Source organism: Neoarius graeffei, chromosome 16 (genome assembly GCF_027579695.1).
Source record: "Neoarius graeffei isolate fNeoGra1 chromosome 16, fNeoGra1.pri, whole genome shotgun sequence".
Lineage (NCBI taxonomy): Eukaryota > Metazoa > Chordata > Actinopteri > Siluriformes > Ariidae > Neoarius > Neoarius graeffei.
Window position 1 is genome coordinate 35,999,785 of NC_083584.1, and position 15,435 is coordinate 36,015,219.

Below are 15,435 nucleotides of genomic sequence, written 5' to 3' on the forward strand. Positions count from 1 at the left end.
GTAAAAAGGGCGGCACGGTGGTGTAGTGGTTAGCGCTGTCGCCTCACAGCAAGAAGGTCTGGGTTTGAGCCCCGTGGCCGGCGAGGGCCTTTCTGTGTGGAGTTTGCATGTTCTCCCCGTGTCTGCGTGGGTTTCCTCCGGGTGCTCCAGTTTCCCCCACAGTCCAAAGACATGCAGGTTAGGTTAACTGGTGACTCTAAATTGACCGTAGGTGTGAATGTGAGTGTGAATGGTTGTCTGTGTCTATGTGTCAGCCCTGTGATGACCTGGCGACTTGTCCAGGGTGTACCCCGCCTTTCGCCCGTAGTCAGCTGGAATAGGCTCCAGCTTGCCTGCGACCCTGTAGAACAGGATAAAGCGGCTAGAGATAATGAGATGAGATGAATTTGTAAAAAATAAAAATGCTCTGGATTTCTCCAAATCCAGTGAATGTGGATATGATAAAAGTTATTCCACTCAATCTCGTTGTACATGGCTTATAGACAACTTGGTGCTACGTGCCTCATCGACTATCAGCTCATGTATGACTCGGCTTCATGGAATAATTGTTAAATATTTTATTATACATTAATCTAATATAATAATTATGGAGTTCACTGCATCTGTGTCTGAATATGATCCAACATGATCATTGCAGGGCAACACACACACACACACACACACACACACACACACACACACACACACACACACATCTAGGGGTAATTTAGTTTAGCCAATCCTATATGTTTTTGGACAGAGGGAGGAAACCGATGAACCTGGAGGAAACCCAAGCAGGTAGAACACACAAAACTCCACACACACACACACACACACACACAGTTAATCAAGCTCAGGATTGAAATCAGAACAGAGGATATTATTTTAATTATTATTTTAAATGTGCAGTCAATTCTTAAAAGCATTTGTACAACAGAGCCACCAGTGCAAAAAAATAACATCTTGGCAACTGGAAATATCTTGCATATATGTACATTTATCTATATTTTCCTATTATAGGGTTACTATAAACCAAGTTTAAAATTATTAAACCAATGTCAATACTTGAAAATGATCTGCCAATAGATTAAAAATGTGTAAAGCTTGAAATGAATAAAAGCATCTAAAAGCAGGCTGAAGAAGTTTATAATTGATTACTAAACTTATATAGCAAGAAATGGGGTGGCACAGTGGTGTAGTGGTTAGCACTGTCACCTCAGAGCAAGAAAGTTCTGGGTTTAAGCCCAGTGGCTGGCGGGGGCCTTTCTGTGTGGAGTTTGCATGTTCTCTGCGCGGGTTTCCTCTGGGTGCTCCGGTTTCCCCCACAGTCCAGAGACATGCAGGTTAGGTTAACTGGTGACTCTAAATTGACCGTAGGTGTGAATGGTTGTCTGTGTCTATGTGTCAGCCCTGTGATGACCTGGCGACTTGTCCAGGGTGTGCCCCGCCTCTTGGCCATAGTCAGCTGGGATAGGCTCCAGCTTGCCTGCGACCCTGCACAGGATAAGTGGTTACGGATAATGGATGGATAGTAAGAAATATTAAATTAATTTGCCCAAATTCACTTTTTTTTTGCAATAAAACTTATCTGCAGCCATGTTGTAGTCATCCCTCTGTGCCCCACTACTTGCTTGTATTTCTCAGTGTGAGCACACTATAGTTATGGTATTCATGCTCAAAAATAATCTGGGATAGTATATTAGTATGTGATTTGAGATGAAGCTTACAATACTGTATACTGTATTTAACAAAAGTCTACATATTCCACATTAAATTTTACTTTCCATAATATTTGACCCATTCCAAAGATTGTACTAATTTTCAATTTAAGAGGAATGGTGAAAATATGCTCAACAAGTAGGCTTGCCTTTTCTTTATTTAATAAAGAAAGGCGTAAAAAGAAAAATATTAAATAAAAGCACATTTCAAGAAAATGGTGTCAAAGTATTATAGAGTTTCAAGTTTGTCTGCTCATAGCTACTTGGAATATTTTTAAGTGACTAGTAACCCTTGAGCCCTGCGATGACCTGGCTACTTGTGTACCCCGCCTCTTGCCCGTAATCAGCTGGGATAGGCTCCAGCTTGCCTGCGACCCTGTAGAACAGGATAAGCGGCTACAGATAATAGATGGATGGACAGTAACCCTTGTTATTGGGTTATTCAACATTTATTGGGTTCCATCCATCCATCCATCCATCCATCCATCCATCCATCCAATCGCTTATCCTGTACAGAGTCGCAGGCAAGCTGAAGCCTATCCAAGCTGACTATGGGTGTGAGGCGGGGTACACCCTGGACAAGTCGCCAGGTCATCGCAGGGCTGACACATAGAGACAAGCCATTCACACTCACATTCACACCTACGGTCAATTTAGAGCCACCAGTTAACCTAACCTGCATGTCTTTGGACTGTGGGGGAAACCGGAGCACCCGGAGGAAACCCACGCGGACACGGGGAGAACATGCAAACTCCACACAGAAAGGCCCTCGCCAGCCACGGGGCTCGAACCCAGAACCTTCTTGCTGTGAGGTGACAGTGCTAACCACTACACCACCGTGCTGCCCCATTTATTGGGTTACATGACTGTAATAGGATTAAATAATTTAAAATTCAATATAAATAAATAAAATTAATAAATGCATTTTGTGATAGTGACTTTACACCACTGATACATGTGTGTAGTTAAAAAAGTAGGAATAATAATAATAATAATAATAATAATAATAATAATAATAATAATACATTTAAACACCAAGCACAGCATTTTCTAATTTTCAGTCTTTTTACATGTTCTGGTGATGACAACAAAAAGTGCATAGTGAAACCACAGGGATTTGCTCAGATGTGCATGGTGTAGGCTTTCCAGCTTGAACATGACCACATTTTCGGCACCTAACATCAATGCAAGCGCACACCCATTTCTTACAAACCACACTTGCCAGGCAAGTGCTGTTGGCTGAAGGCGGGGAGGGATGAGTATAAAACCATATAACCATATGAGCTACAGGTAATATCACCTCTCTCATGAAATGCTGAGAGACTCACTGAGCACTGGAAGGCTACTGGTGTCATATGCACTTGAACATGTGTGGTTACTGGCTGATGATCTTCTTCTGTGCCCTGCTGAAGAGCTGCCAAGGAGTTCAGAACAGTGCCACTGAACTGTTGGATGGCATCGCGGCCCCTTCGCTCTGGGAAACTCACACCAATGGGTCTGTAAATGAAGCACGCAGCGGCAGGAGACGCACAGAAAGCACAGTGCAAATAGGTGTGTAGCTTACTACTGGATACAACTAATGTGTGTGCCTTCTCTTTATTTTCTTTTTTATCTCTCTTTCTCTCTCTTTCTCTCTTATTAATTTATTCATCTTCAGTAATCTGTGGAGCAGTGTGAAAGAAATATTCCTGGCAACTCTTTACACTGAAAAAAAACCCCAAACCCTTATCCTGCAGAAATACCTTGAGTAATGAAATCAAACAAATATTTCCTATTATAAGTATTTTCCTTATAAGATATAAGATAAGATTACAGTAAACCTAGTATACAGTTATTAAAACCAGTCCTACATATTTTTAAAAGTAATTCCAAACTTAAAGTAGTCTTATACTGTTAGCAGATAATTGTGATCATTTAAAGCATTTATGTGCAAAATCTTTTAAATATTATCTGCAACAGACAAACTTTAAAACCTGAGATTTGTAATAAATGTCTAGAAATAAGCTTAATAATCTTATGTGTGGTTTATAGTCAATGGACAATAGGAAATATGAGATAAATTTGGCGATAGTCAAGATATTTTTACTTAACTTTTATATTTTCTCTCATTTTAATGTTTACCAAGATATTTTCACTAAGATGACGTTTTGTACAAAGTTCTCCTTGCAGAAATACGCATTAAAAGGCAATTACTTCATTGCACACATGAGATTATAGGCAGTGAAAATATCTTGAATATGAGCATATTTATCTGTTATAACTTATTATAAATCAAATATAAGCTTAGTCACTCTGGTTGTAGATGTTTTCATTTGAAGTGTTCTTTTTTTATTCTGTTGGCAGATAATTTTGCTTCTTTGTAGAAATACAATATAGGATTAAAATTAGATAAATTAACAATGCAACAAGACCATTTCAAGCTTCAAATTATTAAAAAAAGATTTAATAATCATATATTAGATTTATTGGCATCCTATAATAGGAAATACTTGAAAAATTGGACTATTTACAAGATATTTTCACTTGATTAGATGTTATTTTTTGCACTGATGAAAGGTATTTAGACTGTACCTTTGTCAGTGGAGTGGTACCCTCAATGGTATATCTTTTGCATCTGCAATATGTATCTTTTTATGATAAATCTTTAAAGTTATTATTATGAACATTATTATGTTACTGCCTTGTGGCTACGCCAGGCCCGGCGCCATGGGGGGGCGAAAGGGGGCGTCGCCCCCTCATGGCTACAGCCCCGCCCCCTCAACGGAGACTCAGCTCACTTAATTGTTTTCTTATGAAAATATAATGTATTATAGACGTATTAATAATTTGCATTTTCAAATACGAAATATTAAGTGGTTGCGCATTGCACAAAAATAAATTTCACATGAATCACTACTAAAACTGGCACGGTAGAACAAATCTGATTGGCTGTTATGATTCTTACGTTGCAATCGTAGAATTCAACTGTATTAAGGTAGGATTATTTCAAAAAGCCTGAATTTAATATTAACCCTGTTTTAGACATATGTATCAATCCTAACTACTGGGGACTAGTTATTGTGGGTGTATATGTGAAATGCTGACACAGCCGCGCACACACAGACCTGTGATAAGGACAAGGGGAGGGGTCGTGCGGGCGGGCGGGGGTTTTACATGTACACTTACAAGTGCACTGTCTCTGCAATATCCTGTAATATGCAGTCAGTTTACGGGAGTAGTCTTTCCCCCGCCGAATTAAACGAATTCAATCACAATATTGTGAATCCATTTTCTTTCTTTGTAGGCTAAGTTTATCTCCGTTTATGTTGGTGTATGTGTTCATATATGGTCCGCTTTGTGCGCAAATAGCGTAAGAATGTGTGTCGTTGACGTCACCCCCCATGCAGTGGGGGTGAAAATTCATCACTTCAGAGTGTTTAGTCCCCTACACGCCTAAACTGGGATCGCGGATTAAGTGGTTAGCGTTGACTCGGTGCGAGTCAGGAAGGCTATTACTGGTGCAGCCGCGGGGTCTGTTGATTTTTTTAAATTATGATTTTGGCCACCGAGCCAAGTACCTTAGACTTGCATTGACGTTTTGTTTTCATGCCGCAGAGCTATTTGTATGTATTTTAAATGTAAAGGACTTGCCTGTAGGTTTGTGTGTGTTGTTTTATGTTTGGCATCTTTCCGGTTGTAACGCGTGTCTGTGAGAAAATCGGAGGGGAGGGTTAACAGGTGGGCACGGGTAAAGCGCAACTGCCCTGATAATATGCCACGTGATTTTCCCGGACTAAAGCAACCTTCGGGGCCGTGGTTTTGTGGTTGGCGCAGTTAATTGTTTGAAACACGTTGTCAGACCGCCATCACTACTACACACTATATGAAAAATATTTGCCCCCTTGCGATTTCTAATTGCCCCCTTAGTAAACTGTTCCTGGCGCCGGGCCTGGGCTATGCTATTCTGTTTGTTTATGACAATGTTTTGATTATTGCATTTTTTATTTAAATTTTTTTTATTTTTATATCTTTCTTCTTTACTGTTCGGAATCAATCAATCAATCAATCAATCAATCAATCAATCAATCAATCAATCAATCAATCAATAAAAAGTGTACTCCTGAAGATACCAATTGACAGACACATGATGGAACCAGAGAATTGGTGATTAGTATTCCAGAGTGAATCATATTAATGTTACATTACATTTAGCAACACTACTATTACTACTACTACTAATAATAATAATTATAATAATAATTCTTGTTGTTGTTGTTGTATGAATGTTATACAGCATCAGAAAGACAATGGGGAATCTAATCTCACCCAGCTACAGTACTTTAACAATATTCTTCCTATTTTAATGTGCAGGCTACAAATTCATCAAGATCTTGCTGCCTCCCAAGCTACAACACAGCACAACAAATTTATAAAACAAAGTGTTTATTTATTTAACTTAATGTGTACAAGATGACACCCATCTTTGGATTTCTAAATTAAACCCAGCCTACTTTACAAAATCAAACATTTAACAGTTATTCCATGAAATCGAGTCATACATGAGCTGACAGCCGATGAGGCGCGTAGCACCGAGTTGACTGTAAGTCATGTATGATGAGATTGAATGGAATAACTGTTTTATTCTATCCACATTCATTGGATTTTGAGAAACAGGGCATTTTTATTTTTTGCAAATTTGAAAAAATAGAAACTTTATACAAAACGTCTGACAAAATCATTAAGCGGCTACAGATAATGAGATGAGATGTAAACAAACCGGTGAAATGACAGTAGCAATTTGTGAAAAATGCTATAATAATAATTCTTGAAAAATAAAAAATATATGTTCTTACCATGAAATATTTTCATTCCATATTTTGTTGCTTTTTTTATATTTTTTTGTGGTTTTGTTTTTGAGTAGTTTTTAATTCGGCCTCGGTTGGTTCAGCAACACGTGCCGCCATTTTCCTCTTCTTCTTTAGGGTTTTTTTTTTGGCAGTTGTCAAACCAACTTAAAGGTGCATTACCAAGACTGACTGGGCTGGAGTGTGGAATGGAAGATATTGGGGGAAAGAAAAAAATTCTTTTAGCTATTTCTGTTTCTTTTAAATACTTGATAACAAAGTCACCATTTTGTTTTTCTGTACTCACAGTATATGAGCTGATATCCTAGTAGTAGAGTAGCCAATCAGAGTGTGTGATTGCTCATATCCCGTGAATGTGGATAGAATAAATACAAATAGCCAAGGCAACATGTACATTTTTAAAATATAATTTTACAGCTTATTCCATCTGTTCAGTGTTAACCTACTGTACATGTGGCTTACTCACATACTAAATGATGCCCTACCTACTATTCTGCAGTGCATGATGTGGATTCTCTGTACTGCTCTGTTCTAGACGTTAGAGTTTCATTAGCATGGGGATATTTTCCACCATGGCTTTTGGATAAAGAATGAAAGTAAAACTCTGCATTATGACTTAAGCAAAACTCTGAAATTATACATCACTGTCAGTGATTGTGAGAGGAACTTTGAATGGCTATTACTTTCTACCTCTACGTATGAGTAGAACTTGGAGTAAAACTCTTACTGTATACATGTTCAGAAATAAATGTACCAAAGTATACTTTTACTTGTCACTGGGGTGGGACCATCTTTTGTATCTTTAGTGTATATATTTTACAAACTGGAAACCTTATAACAAAAACCATATGCACCTACAGGTAAAAGATACATAGGCCTACCTACAAAAGGTACAAAACATGCCGCCTTAATGGTACCACCCCAGTAAGGGTTGAGTTACTTTATTTCAGAGAGTGTACAGTGTGGCCTGGGTAATCTTCAGATGGTAGTCTTCAGGATCACTGCAGCTTATTTAACTATTAAGATGTTTGATTGTTCTTCACAGAGCAAAGCCAGTTGGGCTGCAGAGAGCTGCGATCTACCAAGTACATATCAGATGGCCAGTGCACCAGCCTGAAGGCGGTGAAGGAGCTGGTGTGTGCTGGCGAGTGTCTCCCCACTCACCTGCTACCCAACTGGATCGGAGGAGGATACTGGGCACGGCGGGATACGTCCGAGTGGAGGTGCATGAACGAGCATGTACGCACGCAGCGTGTCAGGCTCAGGTGCCGGGACGGCAGTACACGCACATACAAGGTTGCTGCCGTGACTTCATGCACATGTAAGCGCTACACACGGCAACACAACGAGTCCAAACTGAAGCCTTCACCCCAGAAGGCCAACTCGAAGAAAAGACGTGGAGCAAATGTGGAGGAGGAAAGCGGGGTTTAGTTCACTCTCAGCTGAAAAGTACACTGTCATCATCTTTTAACCTCACATCACCTTTCTATACTGGAAGGCCACTGATTTTCAAGAACGCTGAGTCAAGATAAGATATGGAACTTGTAGCTGGATCTTTTAATTCTGTAGTTGTAGTTGGATCTCTTAATTCGCTCTCTAGGATCCTCTCTCTGTTTATGAGTATTCTGTCTCCATGTGCATTTTCTCATCTGTTTTGCAATTATAGACTCCAAAAGTGCTTTCTTCTCCTTCTTCTTCTTTTTCATTTACTAGAAATCAGAGGTACACTATATAGCTAACACTTTGGAAGAAGGTTGTTAAATATTTTCCTCTGAAATAACATGAGAAAGAGCATGTCAGACCTCATTTAAACCCTGAGGCAATGTTAGCTTTTGGGTAAAAATGAAATGAAAACATTTTTAATAATGAGAGAAGTTAGGCTTCACATGTGAAGACATTAAGACTTCAACACTGGAACAATATTTTGCAGTGTCACTGTCATCTTTAATGTTTTTCAAAATATGGGAAAGTAAACATTTGTATAACTGTTAAAGTGTATTTATGAGATCTGTTACACCCATTTTATATACCTGTGTAGCCAAAAATATTTGCTTTAGGTGTAATAAATCAGGTAGCTTTATTTTTTCTCATAGTTTGTGTCAATAATTCTGCACCCAGCAGCCAACTTTGATGTGTTAAAGGTGGAGATGGAAAAGAAGAATTAGTCAAAAGAAGCCTTATGACTCATTGTTGTGAGGGGTGCCCTCAGCCCAAGGCACATCAACCTCTCTTTGCGGTAACATGTTACTGAATGTTTTTTTTTTTTTGTATTCTAGGCCCTTTCATCCCTCATTTCTAAAAGCAACACTGTTTTGCAATTACACAGTACTTTCCCCCAGGCCTCTATTTTGAGGAGTTCAAGAGTTTTCCACTGACTATACACAGCAGTGTAGTGACTCTGGGCACATAACGTTTTGGGTGGAGATGATATAATTTCAATAGGAATAAAATGTGTGAAGGGAAATAAAGTCTGGTGTTGCCTAAAGGATTACTTGACCTGTTTACATGTAAGAAGAACAGCAAACTTATTTACTATTTTATAATGGAGGTTTAAGGGCAGGTGTTGGAGCAGTAAACACTTATGTGAATAATTCTTTAAAACACTTTCATGAAATTTTCAGCCAAATCTACATGTTTGCAAATGAAATTTAAAATCTACAGAATTCATTCTTTCAGAGATGGGACTGCCTAGTGAGATGGAAGAATTTGTGCTGTGCAGTAAGATGGCACAGGAGGTAGCACTGCCAGCTTCAAGGTTCAATCCTAAGCTCAGGTTACTGACTGTGTGGTGTTTCTTATGCTTTCCCTCCATAATAATAATAATAATAATAATAATAATTTCAACTTATATAGTGCCTTTCTCACACCCCAGGTTGCTTTACAATTACAAAAAAAAGTCCAGCAAAAGAGGGTCGGAATGTAATTCCAATGGCGTAGCTACCCACAGTCCCACCAAAAGGCGCACAAAGGTATGTCTTGCACCGCCTGCACAGCCGCCCCGACGCCACCAAGCAACATTGCCTGGAATACCACACCATGGATCCACAAACTGAGCACAGAAGCACCGCGACACAGAGCACTGGTATGTCCCAAACCACCTGTACAGCCACCACAATATTCACCGGGCAACATCACTCGATACACTGCACCAAGCACAGAAGCACTGCTGCACAGAGCACTGGACAACCCCGATGTTAAAAGAGCAACGACCTCACTGCAGTCCATGGCGAGGAGCACAGGCATCACCCATGGCGGACCAAGGCCTGAAGGAAACCAATGCCAAAACTGGGTCTAGAGCTATGCCACAATCGGCGGACAAAACATTCAAACAAAAAACATTCAAAGAAATGACAAGCATCAAACTATACAAAAAAAGCAAAACAAATGGGGGAAAAAAGAAAAATAAAAAGCTCTGCTGAGAAGCGGCAGCCAAAAGGCGCACAGTATACTCTCAACCGGAAACGGGGGGGACTCATTAATTCATTTACACTCACTCTGAAAACAGAATATTTTCTGATATTATTCAGTAATGGTATTATGTGTGAATGAGAGCAAAACAGTAAAGTTGAAACATTAATCTATCCCTGGTGACCTAGTAACATTTACAGTAATCTTTTGCCACAGCTCCAGTGTGAATTGGAACCACCAGAATAGTGTGTTGTCACCGGTTGTGATGTTGCCAGCGGTGATGTAAATAATGATGTAGTGATATTGTGACAGAACTATTCATACTGCCTCAATGTAAAGCAACTAGCTGCAAACTGAAAACCACAAGCAAAGAAAACACTGGCAGATATCAGCAAAATGTTATAAATAGCCGTTGCTTGAACAAAACAAATGTTCAGAAACAGGAAGAGAACTCTCTCAACAGAGACATGATGCAGCTCGACTGGTGTCATGTTGCTACCTAGCTAATGTCTCAGCTTGGGCTTTTCCCCAACAATCATGGACAGTGTTCGTAGGATAGGCTATGGATCTACTGTGACCGTGACTGGGACAGTAACATGGCTATTGAAGATGAATGAAAGAATTCAGGTTTACGTGCTGCCAAAGCAGTCAATGTCGCTCAAAGTAAGTACATATAATACTAGTCAAAAGTTTGGATACACCTAATTCAATGTTTTTTCTTCAACCTCATCTCATCTCATTATCTCTAGCAGCTTTATCCTGTTCTACAGGGTCACAGGCAAGCTGGAGCCTATCCCAGCTGATGACGGGCGAAAGGTGGGGTACACCCTGGACAAGTCGCCAGGTCATCACAGGGCTGACACATAGACACAGACAACCATTCACACTCATTCTTTTTTAAATAAAAGTCACTTCATGTCTTAAATTAATGATGGATGTAATTTCTCTTTACTTAGTTGAACGTTTCTTGACATAATGTGGAATAGGGCTATTTACTGTATTTTTATTATTTACTGTTTACTGTTTGATCTCAAACGCATTAAGAAGGCAAGAAATTGCACTAATTAACTTTTGATGAGGCACCTGTTAATTAAAAAGCATTCCAGGTGACTACCTCATGAAGCTGGTTAAAATAATACCAATAGTGTGCAAAGCGTCATCAAGGTAAACACTGGATACTTTGAAGAATCTAAAATATGAAACATATTGCTTTTTTTGACTGTTTTTTGTTTACTACATAATTAACAATGTTGTTTACACACAAAAGGTGTGTACAAACTTTTGACTGGTACTGTAAGTTCACTTCTGCCTGATGGCACAGGGAATTATTTTCTTCCATGAGTTTAAAAGTAAAATAAACACAAGAACAGATTTGGTAATACAGTCTCTCATATCTGTTTCCTTTTAAGACCTTTATTTTTAGAGTATAATAGTTATATTTTTGAGTAAGATTTTTAGTTACATAATTATAAATGTTGATTGAATGACTTCCCTTAGACATGTATTATAAGTGCCTTCTGTTCTTGTCTTGTTTGTAATAATCTCTGATATACTACAAATGCAGTCGGCAGAGAATGCTGTGGTATTCCTTTAAACCCTAAAGCAGTGTTAGTTTTTTTTCCCTCACTTTAATTAAAATTTCATACTGGATTGACATCCTATTCACAGATCAGAGCTTTCATCATAGGTGCAGTGAGCATAGTTTGACTTTCTATTTTTATAACCATACTAGCACCATAGTCAGAGGGATCTATGGAGAGGCAAACAGACCTTGAGATTCAAAGTCCACCTGCTGTTATTACCTCCACTAACTTTGTTGAAGGAGGCTATGTTTTCGCCTCTGTTTGTTTTTGTTTGTTTGTCTGTTTCCAACCTAATTCTAAAAAGTAGTGAACAGATTTTGATCAAATTTTGAGGAAAGGGGAGCCATGGGCCAAGGAACAATCGATTAGATTTTGATGCAAATCCACATATGTATGTGAATCCAGTATTTTTTTGTCTGTTTAAAGTAACTCAAAAAATAATGAATGGATTTTTGATAAAATTTGGTTGACAACTTTAGTATTATCCTTGGTTCAAGTGATTTGATTTTAATTTATAACATCATTTAACAGCCACATGCTTAAATGCTATCTTAAACCATCATCATCATCATATCTTATCATGCCACCACTGTATCCACACTAGGGCAGTTTTATTAGCTTCCAGAAGGTCTTGCTTGGAGCAGCCTCGGCCCAATGGGCATCCTCGGAGTAGGTGATCCATGGTTTTGACAGGTTCACCACAGGGGCTCGCAGCACTTGTGGTGAGTCCCCACTTCAGAAGGTTGTCTCCTGTTTTGCCAACCTTGGTTCTCGCACGATTTAATGTGGCCCAGTCTTTCCTGCAGAGGGAAGTTACATTGGGAAGATCCTCACTGGTTTTGGGGACAGCCTCATTATGGTGGGACTGGTCATTCACCATCCATTCCCTGAGTCTGTACTCTGATGACCTCATGTTCTCTAAACCAGTTACTGTTGCAAAGCTCTTCCGTGATCGGAATCTTCTTGTTACTCCGTGATAATTGTAAAGTGGGTGCCTATTGCCAGTCATTTGCTTGTCTCTTTTGGTCTTGCTGATAGTGTTGTGCCTGACTGAAGGCGGGGAGATGCTTGCTAGCTTGTAGAGAACCGGCAAGGGTGTTGGTGTAAGGTTGCCAGTGATAGTGCAAACATTTGTGTAGTTCTGGGTCGATCTTCTTTGCATGGCACGACCTAGCCCACACAGGTGCACAGTATTCGGCTGTTGAATAACACAGTGCTAAAGCAGTCTGCTTAAGTGTGGTTGGGGCCGCTCCCCAGCTAGTGTTGGCAAGCTTGCTAAGTAGGCTGCTGCGACTTGACAGCTTGTTCTTCAGCTGGTCTACATGCTTTTTGAATGAAAGGGTCCTATCCAGGGTTATTCCCAGGTACACTGGGAACTTGTTTGTTTCCAGCACTTTATTTCCCCATTTGATTTTTAGTGTTCTATTTGTTAGATTGTTGTTAAGGTGGAAAACACACACTTGTGTCTTTCCAGGATTAGCATTAAGGAACCACTCTTCGATACTGAAAGATCTTTAAGTGCACTGGTCAGTCTCTTTTCTATGGTGGAGAAAGTCTTTGCTTGAATAGCAATACATAAGTCATCAGCGTAGATGAATCTCTGGATGTTTTGGAAGCAAGGGTGGTCATTCGTATATATGTTAAACAACACAGGTGCGAGAACAGATCCCTGGGGCGATCAATTCTTTTGGAGTCTCCATCCGCCATGCTTGCCCTCCATCTCCACAAAGAATAACCTGTTTGTAAGTAGTGATTCAATTATCTTAACGAAAGTGGTGCTCTTCACTGTTTTGGCTACTTTGAGGAGTAGTGCTTGGTGGTTCACAGTATCGTAGGCGGCAGTTAGATCAACGAACACTGCATCTGTTATTAACTTACTTTCAAATCCATCTTCTATGAACTGCATGAGGTTCAGAACCTGTCCGCAGCAGTATCACCCTGGTCTGAAACCTGCCTGATGTGGCGATAGTTGTTCATCCACAGTTGCTTGAATACAGGTCATTATTAATTGTTCATACAGTTTATACAGGATACAAAGCAAGGATATTGGTCTGTAGCTCTTTGCCAATTTTCGGTCTTTCTCTGGCTTCGGTAGGGCCACTACTTTAGCTTTCTTCCATATTTTTGGGATCCTGAATGTTGTTGCACAGCTGTTAAGTAATGCAAGGAGCCACTCTCGGGTTTTTATGCCAAAATAGTTTATCATTTCGGGTGTTATTCCATCAAGGCCCGCAGCTTTGCCAGGTTTGATGGTCTTGATGGCCTCATCTAGTTCCTCCATGGTGAAAGGAAGGAATGTCTCCTCACTGCTCTGCATAACTTGATCCATTGCATTCTTCATCTTCTTTAGGTATCCCCATTTTTTGTTGTTTGGTTTTCCGTTTAGTAGCAATTAGTTAGCTACCTTTTTAAAACCAACATAGTTTATGATGACTGCATGCACATACATATACAGTAGATCTCTCAAAATCATCTGGAAATGAAGCTACTGTTTAACAGACACGAGGCACCGTCTTTGTCTGTAGTGCTGAATTTTTTTTCATCTTTTGAATTTAACCATCTTTTCCACATATAGTGACAACCTACAGTATGAGTCACACAAGTCAAATAAGAAATGCTTTATTCCTGGCATTTAAAATTCATCAGTTCATTATGTCCCCTTTGCTTCTTTAGTTCATTGTGTATTTTTCCATTCAAGTGTCTCATATAACAACCGCAATCAGTTATCTCTTGAAGCTCTAATTAAAGCCACACACAGAATTCATTTTTGCAGTTTTTAACTCCATCTGTCATCATAGTAGATCATGCCAGTGCACCCACACTCTCTCACCATCATTCCTTTGGCTGACGTACAGAAAGCTAGGCAGCTAGCTCAGCTCCACACCAACAAGAAGAAACCTCAGGGTTGAGGGTAGGAGTCATACACACTTGGCGGTTGCTGGCAGATTACATGTGCTTGATAGATGGATACGAGTTCATGTTATTAAGTATGCTCTGAAGCACATCCTTCAAAGAACACATATTCCAGGAAGATCTTAACCTCATTATTGGCAGCTGCCATGTTACAGAATCTCAAGCATGCAAAAATAAAGGTGCTGTAAATGATTTCATTTCAAATTTCTAGGGTTTAATTATATTTGTTTTTTCATTCTTAAAAACTACAGAATGGTTAAAGAAATTTCTTCCCATTATCCATTACCGTTTATCCTGTGCAGGGTTGCAGGTAACCTGGAGTCTATTCCAGCTGATTATGGGCAAGAGGCAGGGTACACCCTCAACAAGTCACCAGGTCATCACAGGGCTAACACATAGAAACAAACAACCATTCACCCCTACAGTCAATTTAGAGCCACTAATTAGCCTAACCTGCATGTCTTTGGACTGTGGGGGAAAACCAGAGCACCCGGAGGAAACCCACACAGACACAGGGAGAACATGCAAACTCCACACAGGAAGACCCCCATCAGCCACTGGGCTCGAACCCAGAACCTTCTTGCTGTGAGGCAACAGCACTAACCACTACACCACCATGCCACCTAATGAAAGTTCTAATTTTACTAAATTTCTTTAGTAACAAACAAATGCTCTTACACACAAATACATACTTTTGATTCTTTACTTTTGCAGCTAAAAGAGTAGCATTTCAGTTGGCATTTAAAACATATGATTTTAATGTTTCCCCTCATCAGGACATGACTGGCATGGCTATTAAACTCTACCACTGAAGAGAGCAAATATAAATCCTTCAGTCAGCAGGTGTGGGCTGAAGAATGATTTAATAGGATGCATGTGGTAACAATCTCCACAGTAATGATGCATAATTAATCAGACTATAATCTTCAGCTATTACTAGGCATTAGGCCAGACCAGAGTCTCATTGGGCCAAGTGCTACCATATTTCTC

At 39.6% G+C, this 15,435-nt stretch overlaps 1 protein-coding gene across 1 annotated transcript; it reads left to right on the forward strand.

Annotated features, from left to right (window-relative positions):
- The first annotated feature begins 3,019 nt into the window (after nucleotides 1-3,019).
- sostdc1b (sclerostin domain containing 1b) lies at nucleotides 3,020-8,502 on the forward strand. The gene is made up of 2 exons (XM_060942071.1): nucleotides 3,020-3,248; nucleotides 7,587-8,502. Exons 1-2 carry the CDS (start codon nucleotides 3,053-3,055, stop codon nucleotides 7,970-7,972), a joined length of 582 nt encoding a protein of 193 aa, XP_060798054.1. The 5' UTR covers nucleotides 3,020-3,052; the 3' UTR covers nucleotides 7,973-8,502.
- Nucleotides 8,503-15,435: the final 6,933 nt, after the last annotated feature.

Excerpts from the sequence above, each read along its gene's own strand:
- sostdc1b (XM_060942071.1), top strand. The coding sequence starts at position 3,053 with ATGCACTTGAACATGTGTGGTTACTGGCTGATGATCTTCTTCTGTGCC. Across the intron at positions 3,249-7,586 it reads AGAAAGCACAGTGCAAATAG|AGCAAAGCCAGTTGGGCTGC; the intron begins GTGTGTAGCTTA and ends TGTTCTTCACAG.